At 48.2% G+C, this 11912-nt stretch overlaps 1 protein-coding gene across 1 annotated transcript in view; it reads right to left on the reverse strand.

Moving 5' to 3' along the window:
• Positions 1 to 589: 589 nt before the first annotated feature.
• Positions 590 to 11912, reverse strand: part of NPHS1 (nephrosis 1, congenital, Finnish type (nephrin)) — a 25546-nt gene continuing 14223 nt past the window's right edge. The window contains exons 23-29 of the mRNA XM_011948347.1: positions 10592 to 10648; positions 6542 to 6661; positions 6403 to 6427; positions 6223 to 6295; positions 5980 to 6073; positions 5785 to 5897; positions 590 to 1574 (exon numbers count right to left, since the gene is read on the reverse strand). Coding sequence (XP_011803737.1) covers positions 1443 to 1574; positions 5785 to 5897; positions 5980 to 6073; positions 6223 to 6295; positions 6403 to 6427; positions 6542 to 6661; positions 10592 to 10648 — 614 coding nt within the window. The 3' untranslated portion in view covers positions 590 to 1442. The remainder of the gene's footprint in view (positions 1575 to 5784; positions 5898 to 5979; positions 6074 to 6222; positions 6296 to 6402; positions 6428 to 6541; positions 6662 to 10591; positions 10649 to 11912) is intronic.

Genomic DNA, 11912 nt, shown 5'->3' on the forward strand with positions numbered 1-11912 from the left:
ACTTGAACCTGGGAGGTGGAGGTTGCAGTGAGCTGAGATCATGCCTGGGCAACGCTGGGTGACAAAGGAAGACAAGAAAGGAAGAGAGGAGAGGAAAAGTAAGGGGAGGGGAAGGGAGGGAAGGGAAAGGAAGGGAGGGGAGGGAAGGGGAAAGAGAGAGAGATAGAGAGACAGAGAGAGAGGGGGGAGAGAGAGAGAGAGACAGAGAGAGAGAGATAGAGAGACAGGAAAGAAAAGAAAAGCAAGGAAGGAAGGGAGGGAGGGAGGGAGGAATCCTCTTACTGGGCTTCTATTATGAAGCCTGTTTTTAAAATCACTTTTATTGAGACAGCATTTATGTACAATAAAAATGCACCCATCTTAAGTGTACAGTTCAATGAGTTTTGACAAATCTGTGCGTCCGTGCAACCACCACCACAATCATGATATAGAATATTTCCATCACCACAGAAAGTTCTCCCATGCCTTTTTGCAGTCAACTCTCCTCTCATGGCCCCAGGAAACCTCTGCTCGGCTCTCTGCCACCATAGATTAGTTTCACCTAGTTTAGAATTTCTATAAACGAAAGCATACAGTATGTATTCTTTTCCTCTAGCTTCTTTTGATTGCCTGTTTATTTTAATGCTTATAGAGCAAACTTATGTTTACATGTGTCATAGTTTATATCTCCTGTGTTAGATAACTATGGGAAATAATAAAATAATAGGTAGGATATAACATGGGTTCATAAATTCTACTTATTATTAGCTATTTTAGATGTCATGGAATGCAAAATGAACAGAGGTTTTAATATGTCTTTTCCCACTTCTGAAAACTTTACTTCATGAAGCACATAGGGACCCTCAGAATAGCATTTTATTTCTTATTTTTATTTTATTTTTATTTTTTGAGACAGAATCTCACTCTGTCACCCAGGCTGGAGTGCAGTGCTATGATCTTGGCTCACTGCAACCTCCACCTCCTGGGTTCAAGCGATTCTCGTGCCTCAGCCTCCCAAGTAGCTGAGACTACAGGCATGCACCACTATTCCTAGCTAATTTTTTATATTTTTAGTAGAAATGGAGTTTCACCATGTTGGCCAGGCTGGTCTCAAACTCCTGACCTCAGGTGATCCACCTGCCTTGGCCTTCCAAAGTGCTGGGATTATAGGCATGAGCCACCACACCTGGCAACATTTCATTTTTGAGATGCCGTTTACAATCTGCCCTATCCTTTTGGAGAAGTTTAGTTTCTAAAGCCAACCCCAGGATACACCTTGTTTCTAGTCTGGTACCAGCTGAACCATCTTCTGTCATTCAAACCCCTCCATGTCCTCTCCTGACAAAGCCTAGTCCCTTTGGGTTTTATGGAGCTCACCTAACCAGCTCCGCCCAGGCTGTAATGAGAGGGACCAGTGGAGTGTAAATTCCTGCAGGTGCAGGACAAGGGGGTTGAGAGGGCTCTCACACCAGATGTCCCCTCAGCTCGAAGGGCAGAGAATCAGGTTCCAGAGTGTCCAAGTCTCCTGCCACTCGGTCATAGATTCCTCTTGGATCCTGATATGCGTCTTCAGGCCAGCGGAGGTCCCAGGGGCCCTGACAGGGAAAAAGTGGAGTTAGAACCATGGAGAGATGCCCTGTAGGCCTTCATTGAAGATCTGGGGGATACACGCCCCTGCTTAACTTCCCAGAAAAAACTGTTTTAGCTTTTACTAAACCCCCAAACTATACAAAAAAGGAGTGCGTTATAATGAATGCCTATGATGAACCCCATGTGCTTGTCGCCTAACTTCAATAATATTAGGCCAGGCACGGTGGCTCATGCCTGTAATTCCAGCACTTTGGGAGGCCAAAGCAGGAGGATTTCTTGAGACCAGGAGTTCAAGACTAGCCTGGGCAACATAGTGAGATCCTGTACCTACAAAAAATAATTTTTTTTTTCTTAGATAAGGTCTGGCTCTGTCACCCAGGCTGGAGTGCAATGGTTGCTCCCTGCAACATCCACCTTCTGGGCTCAATCCATCCTCCTACTTCAGCCTCCCAAGTAGCTGGGACTACAGGCACGCACCACCACACCCAGCTAATTTTTGATTTTTTTTTTTTTTTGAAGATGAGGCTTCCATTGTTGCCCAGGCTGGTCTTGAACTCCTGAGTTCAATTGATCCACCCGTCTCAGCCTCCCAAAGTGCTGGGATTATAAGTGTGAGCCACTGCACCCAGCCTATAAAAAATATTTTTTAAAAAATTAGCTAGGTGTGGCGGTGAGTGCCTATAGTCCTAGATACTCAGGAGGCTGAGGTAAGAGGATCGCTCGAGCCCAGGAGGTCAAGGCTGCAGTGAGCCATGATCATGCCACTGTACTCCAGCCTGGTTGATAGAGTGAGACTGTCTCAAAAAGAGAAAAAAGAAAAAAAACCAGTGGCAACCCTTGGTCAATTGATTTATCTATATTTCTATCTTATTCCCCTCCCACACTAAATGGATTATTTTGAAGCAAGCCCAAGATATCCGATGATTTCATGTTAGAAAAATAATGTAAATGTCAGAAATATAAAACCTTTAGGCTGAGCATGGTGACTCATGCCTGTAATGCTAGCATTTTGGGAGGCCAAGGCAAGTGGATCACTTGAGGTCAGGAGTTCAAGACCAGCCTTGGCAATGGGCAAAACCCTGTCTCTACTAAGAATACAAAAATTAGCCAGGCATGATGGTGCATGCCTGTAATCCCAGCTACTTGGGAGGCTGAGGCAGGAGAATCGCTTGAACCTGGGAGGCGGAGGTTGCAGTGAGCTGAGATTGTGCTACTGCACTCCAGCCTGGGTTACAGAGCGAGCCTCCATCTCAAAAATAAATAAATAAATAAAATTTTTAAGAATGAAAACTTTAAAACTCCATGTTATCAGCTATGGCAACTATGGAATGTAAGTTATGATTCTATTGTCCTGTGAATTTCCAAAACAGTTCCCTAATCATAATAGAAGAGAAAAACAAAACAAAACAAAACAAAACAAAACAAACAAACAAACCAAAAACATGAAAGGTGGCCCTAACTGGGGATGTGTTTTGTTCTAGGGCTGGGAGAAAATGATTATTTTAGTTCAGCAGACTTTAGAGCAGATTGGCCCATGCTCCAAATATGGCCTGCCACCTGCTTTTTTTCTTTTACTGCCCAAGAGCTAAGAATGGTTTTTATTTATTTTTCTTTTTTTCTTTTCTTGTCTTTTCTTTTTTTTTTTTTAAGACGGAGTCTTGGTCTGTTGCCCAGGCTGGAGTGCAGTGGTGCAATCTTGGCTCACTGCAACCTCTGCCTCCTGGGTTTAAGCCATTCTTCTGCCTCAGCCTCCCGAGTAGCTGGGACTACAGGCGCCTGCCATCACGCCCGGTTAACTTTTTGCATTTTTAGTAGAGATGGGGTTTCACCATGTTGGTCAGGTTGGTCTGAAACTCCTGGTCTCAAGTGATCCGCCCGCCTCGGCCTCCCAAAGTGCTGGGATTACAGGTGTGAGCCACCGTGCCCGGCCCTGTTTTTCATTTTTTAATTGTTGGGGGAAGATGAAAAAATATAACATTTGTGACACAGAAAAATTACATGAAGTTCAAATTACAGTGTCCAAAAATAAAGTTTTGTAGGAACATAGCCACACTCATTCATTTATGCATCGTCTATGGCTGCTTTTACTTTACAGTGGCAGAGTTTGTGTAGAGTTTGAGGAAGACCGTATGTCTCACAGCCAAAGCGTTTACTATCTGGCCCTTTTCGGAAAAAGCCTGCAGCCTCCATCTGCGCTTTAGAGAGCGCATATGGTCCAGCACCATGGACAGCGCTTTGCACCATGCTGGTGAGGAGTTAGGATCTGATAACAGTGCCCTGTATCGGAGTTCGTTCACAGAGACAGAAGGAAATCCTTGGACCAGAGGTGCCAGAGCATCAGCCAAGGCCATACAAGAAATCAGGGGTCCTGTCCCATCTCCCTAACTGTGCAGCAATCGGTGGGGGTTGGCTGGTGGTCAAAGTGCCTGTCTGTTGTTTTTGCCTGTACAACCACCATCCTCACTTCCCTGCGAGCTCTCTGTCTCTCTCCCATTCTCAGCCCAGTGAACTGAGTGGGGCTGGTCCCTACTCCCTGATCCCATGGCGAACTGACTCAGGCCTCTCCTATTAGCATATTCCATCCCCTGACTCAGGGATGTGTTCAGTAATGAGAATGTGACCCAAACTAGACCAGTAACTGTCAGCATTGGGCATTTGGGGCCACTGGAAAACAGGCATTCTCTTTCTTTGAAGATTTCTAATCTCGTAGGATACAAATCTAGATTTTCTAGGAACATTTTTTCCCTTTCTTTTTTGAAACATGGTCTCTCAGGCTGGAATGCAGTGGCACAATCAGAGCTCACGGCAGCCTCAAATTCCCTGGCTCAGGCGTTCCTCCTACCTCAGCCTCCTGAGTAGCTGGGACCACAGGCATGCACCACTATGCCCAGTTAGTTTTTTAAACTTTTTTTTTTTTTGACGCAGAGTCTTGCTCTGTTGCCCAGGCTGGAGTGCAGTAGCATGATCTCCGCTCACTGCAACCTCTGCCTCCCAGATTCAAGCGATTCTCCTGCGTCAGCCTCCCAAGTAGCTGGGATTACAAGTGTGTGCCACCACACCCGGATAATTTTTGCATGTTTTGTAGAAACAGAGTTTCACCATGTTAGCCAGACTGGTCTCGAACTCTTGACCTCAGGTAATCCACCCGCCTCGGCCTCCCAGAGTGCTGTGATTACAGGTGTGAGCCACCATGCTCGGCTAAACTGTTTTTTTTTTTTTCCACGATGGGGTCTTATTATGTTGCCCAGGCTGGTCTCCAACACCTGGGCTCAAGCAATCCACCTACCTCAGCCTGCTGAGATTAGAGATGTGAGCTGTGACCATGCCTAGCCATAATAGCATTTTTGGGGAGGAAAATTCTGGGCCCAGCTGGGCCTGATGACAATTGTATGCCTTGATTTTTCATTTGAATGGGCCCCCAAATTCTCTCTTTCTCTCCCTTTAATCAGTGGAGTAGATACGGCTAATTATCTAAAAAAATTCATGTCTATTTCCTTCCACAGCAGCAGAATTGCAGCAAGGCACATCACTGCCAAGCTAGACTATATTTTACAGCCTCCTTTGCCATCAGGTGTGACCGTGTGACTCTATTCTCATCAGGGGAGTGAGAGCAGAGTGGTGTGCACCATTTCAGGGCCTGGGCCACAAGGCAAGGTTGTGCCTTCTCTACATTCTTTCACCTTTTCCCATGGGTTGAATCCCCAGTGAACTGGCTCATTCATGTACACTTGAATGACTTGAGCAGGGCCGCTTGTGTCTGACTGTGAAAAAGAAATAGACTGCCGTCTTTTTTTTCACAGACAGGGTCTTGCTCTGTTGCCCAGACTGGAGTGCAGTGATGCCATCATGGCTCACTGCAGCCTCTAACTCCTGAGCTCAAGGGATCCTCCTGGCTCAGCCTCATGAGTAGCTGGGACTATAGGTGCACACCTCCATGCCTGGCTCGTTTTTTTAATTTTTTGTAGAGACAAGTCACTATATTGCCCAGGCTTGTCTCAAACTCATGGGCTCAAGCGATCTTCCTGCCTTGACCTCCCAAAGTGTTGGGATTACAGGCATGAACCATCATGCTCAGCCGACTGTCTTCTTTAAACCACTGGATCATGGTCAGGCCTCTTTGTTACAGCAGCTAGCTGGCCCTAACTAATACAAGCAGTAGGAGGTAGGCTCCCAGCACTAGCCAGGAAGGATGGCTGCTGATGCAAAGCTCCTCACCATCTGCACTTCATCGTAGAGGGGTCCCCAGGCTCCAGACGGGGGGTACATTCTTTCTACCTCATCATACAAGTGCCCAGGGAAGGCCACATCCTCATCTTCACCTGTGAAACCTGGAGTTGGAGTGGAAGGGAGACACGATCAAGGCACACAGTCCAGGCGTCGGGGGTACCTCTGAGTGGGGTCCTAACTCACCTTGGGAATAAGACACCTCCTCCTGTGTCGGGGGCAGCTGGGGGCTGAAGTCCCTCAAGGCACGGTAATACGGCTCTGCCTCTGTTGTGCTGACCTGTTCCCCGCACGCAAAACAGACAAAGCCCTTTCCATCCTCTGACTCCACGGTCCCAGGAAGGGCAATGATCAACCTGATGCTAACGGCAGGGTTTCAGTCGCCGTCGGTGCCCTGACTGTGGGGTCGCCAGGGCCACCCCCACTCACCGTGGAGCTCCGAGTATCCTGCTCTCCCGTCCACTGGCTCTCCTCATATTCGTTCCTGACTCGGTCCTCCGACCTTCCAGGATGGAGGTGTGGAAGGCAGTTGAGTGCTGCCCCCCGCCACCCATCTCCCCCAAACCTCCTCCCTCAGAGCCTTCTTTACAGAAAAATATCCCCACTTACTCTGCCTCTGTCTTCCCTGAGACGCCTGAAGGAAACAGGAATAAAGGGCTCAGTGACCCCATACAAGCCCCTCCCCTGGCCCCAGGAAGTTCCCCATCACCCTCAGGTCTCCACCCCCACAGGGAAGGTCTCTCCTCACCCTCAGCAAGACGCCTGAGTCTCCGCTGCCAGAGGACCCCCCCGACACAGGAGACATTGGAGAGGAGCAGAAGCCCCCCAAGACCAAGCAGCACAGGCAGCAGGGGCAGCCCTGAGGGTCCTAGGGGTGGAAGATATCCCTCAGTGAATCCCAGACAACAGGCTGTAGGCCAGGAGTGGGTCTCCCCTAGAAAGCCTACCCCTGAACCAAGTCCCTCCCCCAGGGTCAGAGAAACAGATGGGGAGGGGTCTCTGTGCCCAACCCTTCTGCCACCCAAGGGCAGGTGGCTTCTTAAGTCAAGCCATTAACAAAATGTCCTCCCTTTGCTTGAACGCTGCAAACTCAGAACTAAACTCTGGACTCAGGAGGGAGCTTCAGCTCCTTAGCTGGGCACTGAAGACTTTCTGTGGTCCAGCCTCTTCCAACGCCTCTAGCCATGTCCACCAAACTTAGACCCTGGTACTGGACTGTCCAGCCACACAAACCAAACCAACCACTAGCTGTTTCCGGAATCACTGAAGCAAATTCACACCTCAGAGCTTTGGAATAGCTAAGTGTTTGTCCTCAAATGTCCTTTCTTCTCAAGCAAACTTCTGTTTGCCTTTCAAATTCCATCTCAAGGTCAGGCGCTGTGGCACATGCCTGTAATCCCAGCACGTTGGGAGGTCAAGGTGGGAGGATCACTTGAGCCTAGGAGCTCAAGACCAGTCTAGGCAACATAGCAAGGCCACTTCTTTACAAAAAATTTAAAAGTTTAGTAGCATGGTGGTGCATGTCCATAGTCCCAGCTACTGGGGAGACCGAGGCAGGAGGATTGCTTGAGCCTGGTAAGTCAAGGCTCCAGTGAGCTATGATAGCACCACTGCACCCCAGCCTGGGCAGCAGAGCAAGATCCTGTCTCTGGGGAAAAAAAAAAAATCCTATCTCAAGGACTTCTTTATTTTATTTTATTTTTTAATTAAGATAGAGTTAGCTGGGTGTGGTGGCTCACATCTATAATCCCAGCACTCTGGAAGGCCGAGGCAGGTGGATTACAAGGTCAGGAGTTCAAAACCAGCCTGGCCAACATGGTGAAACCCCCCCGTCTCTACTAAAATACAAAAAATTAGCCGGGTGTGGTGGCAGGCATCTGTAGTCCCAGCTACTCAGGAGGCTGAGGCAGGGAAATCACTTGAACCAGGGAGGCGGAGGTTGCAGTGAGCCGAGATCACACCACTGCACTCCAGCCTGGGTGACAAAGTGAGACTCTGTCTCAAAAAAACAAAAAAAAAAAGAGTTTCACTCTGTCACCCAGACTGGAGTGCAGTGGCACAATCTTGACTCACTGCAACCTCCACCTCCCAGGTTCGAGTGATTCTTCTCCCTCAGCCCCCCAAGTAGCTGGGACTACAGGCGCATGCCACCACACCCAGCTAATGTTTTGCTTTTTATTTTTAGTAGAGACGGCGTTTCGCCATGTTGGACAGACTGGTCTTGAACTCCTGGCCTCAAGTGATCTGCCCACCTCAACCTCCCAAAGTGCTGGGATTATAGGCATGAGCCACCGCGCCCGGCCTCAAATGACTTCTTTCCACTAACTTCCATCCCAGTCAATATTAGGCTGACTTGGCTGCTGTATCCCTGAGGACAAGTCTGAATCCCTCTAAGTAGGCATCTGTTAGCTGGCCATCTCCCCTATCTTCTACTAACAGCACTTTTTTCCCCTGGGGAGAACAGCCACTCCCCACTCTCAGTCTTGGGCTCAGGCAGGACTCCATAGTGGGCACATAGCCTGGCCTGAACAATAAGTCTCCATTCCTCTCTCCACAGTGATTGTTTAGACACAGGCATTTGAGCCAACGTGTGTTTTTAACAAAACATTTAGGACAATTCTACTAGCTATCAAGAAGACAGAGGTTGGGGAGGGCTTCTCTGCCCCTCTGATTGAAGAAACTCAGAAAGAAGTCACCACAGATGAAGGCAAAGTTGAGAGAGGGCAAAAAACAGATCGCTGGTGAGATTTTTGAGCACCTGAAAGTGGCCACACTTGGAAGTTTTTATTTCATGTACCAAGCCTTTTTTTTCCCTTGAGACAGCGTCTCACTCTGTTGCCCAGGCTGGAGTGCAGTGACGTGATCTCGGCTCATTGAAGCCTCAGCCTCCTGGGCTCAAGAAATCCTCCCGCATCAGCCTCCTGAGTAGCTGGGACTACAGGTGTGCACAACCATGCCTGGCTAATTTTTTTGTTTTTGTTTTATAGAGATGGCGTTTCACCATGTTGCCCAGGTTTGTCTCCAATGCCTGGGTTCAAGTGATCTACATGCCTCAGCCTCCCAAAGTGCCAGGATTATAGGCATGAGCCACTGTGCCCAGCCAAGTCATTCTTCTATGTGTTGACAAAACAGCTGTATTTCTGTCACTTGCAACCCTTTTCTCAGGCTCTAAAGGGGATTGTTTGCCAAACGGTTGCAATCCTCTCCTGGTAGTCACATCCTTGAGTGCAGGGCCTTTCCACACTGACTCTGTGTTGAGCCATGTGACTTGCTTTGTCCAGTGAGACAATAGCAACTGTGACAGAATCAGCTAGTAAATTGGAATGTACTCTCTTGCTGCTTTTGACCCCTGTGACCACCTTCATGTGAAAAAGTCAAGAAGAGACACGTGCCCAGTTATCTCCATTGTTCCAACCAAGAGGCCAGATGACCATCAGACGTGTGGGAAGGGGGCAACCCTGGACCACCCAGTCCAGTGGAGCTGCCACTGACTGCAGAGATTACTTAAGCCAGCCCAGACCAGCACCGTTTTGCCAGACTCTTAGAATCATGAGAAAGAATGTTGCTATAAGCACCCATGTTTGGAGTGGTTTGTTATACAGCAAATGCTAACTGATGCAGGCTTCTTACAGGCCATGGAGTGAGCTAATATTTTCAGAATTAAACTAAATTTGGCAGAGAGAAAAATTTATCACTCCAGGCAAGAGGAAGATCAAAGAAAAAAAAATGGCCAGATGCAGTGGCTCACCCCTGTAATCCTAGCACTTTCGGAGGCTGAGGTGGGCGAATCACGAGGTCAAGAGTTAGAGACCATCTGGCTAACACGGTGAAACCCCATTTATACTAAATATACAAAAAATTAGCTGACTGTGGTGGCATACGCCTGTAGTCCCAGCTACTCAGGAGGCTGAAGCAAGAGAAGAAACTGGGAGGTGGAGGTTGCAGTGAGCCGAGATCGCACCACTGCACTCCAGCCTGGGCGACAGAGCGAGACTCAGTCTCAAAAAAAAAAAAAAAAAAAAAAAAAAAGCCAGGTGCTGTGGCCCATGCCTGTAATCCTATAATCCCAACACTTTGGGAAGCTGAGACAGGCAGATCACTTGAGATCAGGAGTTTGAGACCAGCCTGGTCAACATGGCGAAACCCCGTCCCTACTAAAAAAAGTACAACTGTTAACCAGGTATGGTGGCGGGTGCCTGTAATCCCAGCAACTCAGGAGGCTGAGGCAAAAGAATCACTTGAACCAACCTGGGAGGTGGTGGTTTCAGTGAGCCAAGATTTTGCCACTGCACTACAACCTGGGCAACAGAACAAGACTATGTCTCAAAAAAAAAAAAAAAAAAAAAAGAAAGAAAGAAAAAAGAGGAAGCTCTAAGGGGTCTGCAAGTCTGCAGGGAGAGAACTCAGTCTTTTTGTGTGTGTGTGTGAAATAGGGTCTCCCTCTGTTCCCAAGGCTGGAGTGCAGTGGCTCAGTCACAGCTCACTGCATCCTCCAACTCCTGGGCTTACATAATCCTCCCACCTCAGCCTTCTGAGCAGTCGGGACTACAGGCACATGCCACCACAGCCAGCTATTTTTTATTTTTGCAAAGGTAGAGTCTCACCATGTTGCTCAGGCTGGTCTCAACTCCTGGGCTCAAGTGATCACATGCCTTGACCTCTCAAAGGCGTGAGCCACTGAGCTCGGCCAGAACTAAGTTGTTAAGCAACTGTGACTACGAGCAGAGCAGGTAGGGTCAAAGACAAGGAGGTTCCATCCTTTGGGGAGACGGGAAGGATCAGGGGACAGAGGACTTGCCTGCAGGCGGCTCTGTGGGCAGCTGGTCTTCAGGTTCTCCAGAAGGCTGGTCCAGACCTGGAGAGTGGATATAGAGATTGCAACTTAACACTAAGTCGGTGAGCTGAGGTTGTACCACTGTACTCCAACCTGGTTGACAGACCAAGACTCCATCCGCCTGCCTCAGCCTCCCAAAGTGCTGGGATTACAGGACTGAGCCACTGCGCCCAGATAATTTTTTTTTCCCCAAGACAGAGTCTTGCTCTGTCACCCAGGCTGGAGTGCAGTGGCGCAATCTCAGCTCACTACAACCTCCATTGCCCAGGTTCAAGCAATTCTTCTGCCTCAGCCTCCCAAGTAGCTGGGACTACAGGCGCCCACCACCACACCCGGCTAACTTTTTTAGTAGAAATGGGGTTTCACCATGTTGGCCAGGCTGGTCTCAAACTCCTGACCTTGTGATTCACCCACCTCGGCCTTCCAGAGTGCTGGGATTACAGGCATGAGCCGCCGTGCCTGGCCAATTTTCTTATTTTTTATTTTATTTTATTTTTTAAAGAGACAGAGTCTCACTCTGTGGCCCAGGCTGGAGTGCAATGGCATGATCATAGCTCACTGCAGCCTCGACCTCCTGGGCTCAAGCTATCCTCCTGCCTCAGACTCCTGACTAGCTGGGACTACAGGCATGCACCACCATGCCTGGCCCAAAAATTAATTGTTGATGAGCACTTTCGGTGTACAAGATCCTTTTCACCTGAATTATCAATTTGTTGAGTTAACCAAAAAAGACTTTGGGCTCTTGATCCCTTAATAGAAGTATAAGTTCTAAAGCAAAGGAGGCAAGTGTCATACTTCATGTTTTAGTGTTCAAAGGGAAGACAGGAATGGGGTGGGGGGAAGAGCAGAGAAGATTGTAGAGATGAGAAAATGTCCTTCTGTACATGGAGAAAAAGCCTGCTCTGTCAGGAAGAGGAAAACAGAAAGAAGAAGCTTGCAGCCAGGAGTGGTGGCTCACGCCTGTAATCCCAGCACTTTGGGAGACTGAGGCAGGTGGTTCACCTGAGGTAAGGAGTTTGAGACCAGCCTGGCCAACATGGTGAAACCCTGTCTCTACCAAAAATACAAAAATTAGCCAGGTGTGGTGGCATGCACCTGTAATCCCAGCTACTTGGAAGGCTAAGGCAGGAGAATCGCTTGAACCTGGGAGGCAGAGGTTGTGGTGAATGGAGATCATGCCACTGTACTCCAGCCTGAGTGACAGAGCAAGATTCCGTCGCACAAAAAAAAACAAAAAAAAAAAAAAAAAAAAAAAGAAAGGGAAAAAAAAAACAAAAGAAAGAAA

Source organism: Colobus angolensis, unplaced genomic scaffold (genome assembly GCF_000951035.1).
Source record: "Colobus angolensis palliatus isolate OR3802 unplaced genomic scaffold, Cang.pa_1.0 Scaffold107, whole genome shotgun sequence".
NCBI classification, from domain to species: Eukaryota; Metazoa; Chordata; class Mammalia; order Primates; family Cercopithecidae; genus Colobus; species Colobus angolensis.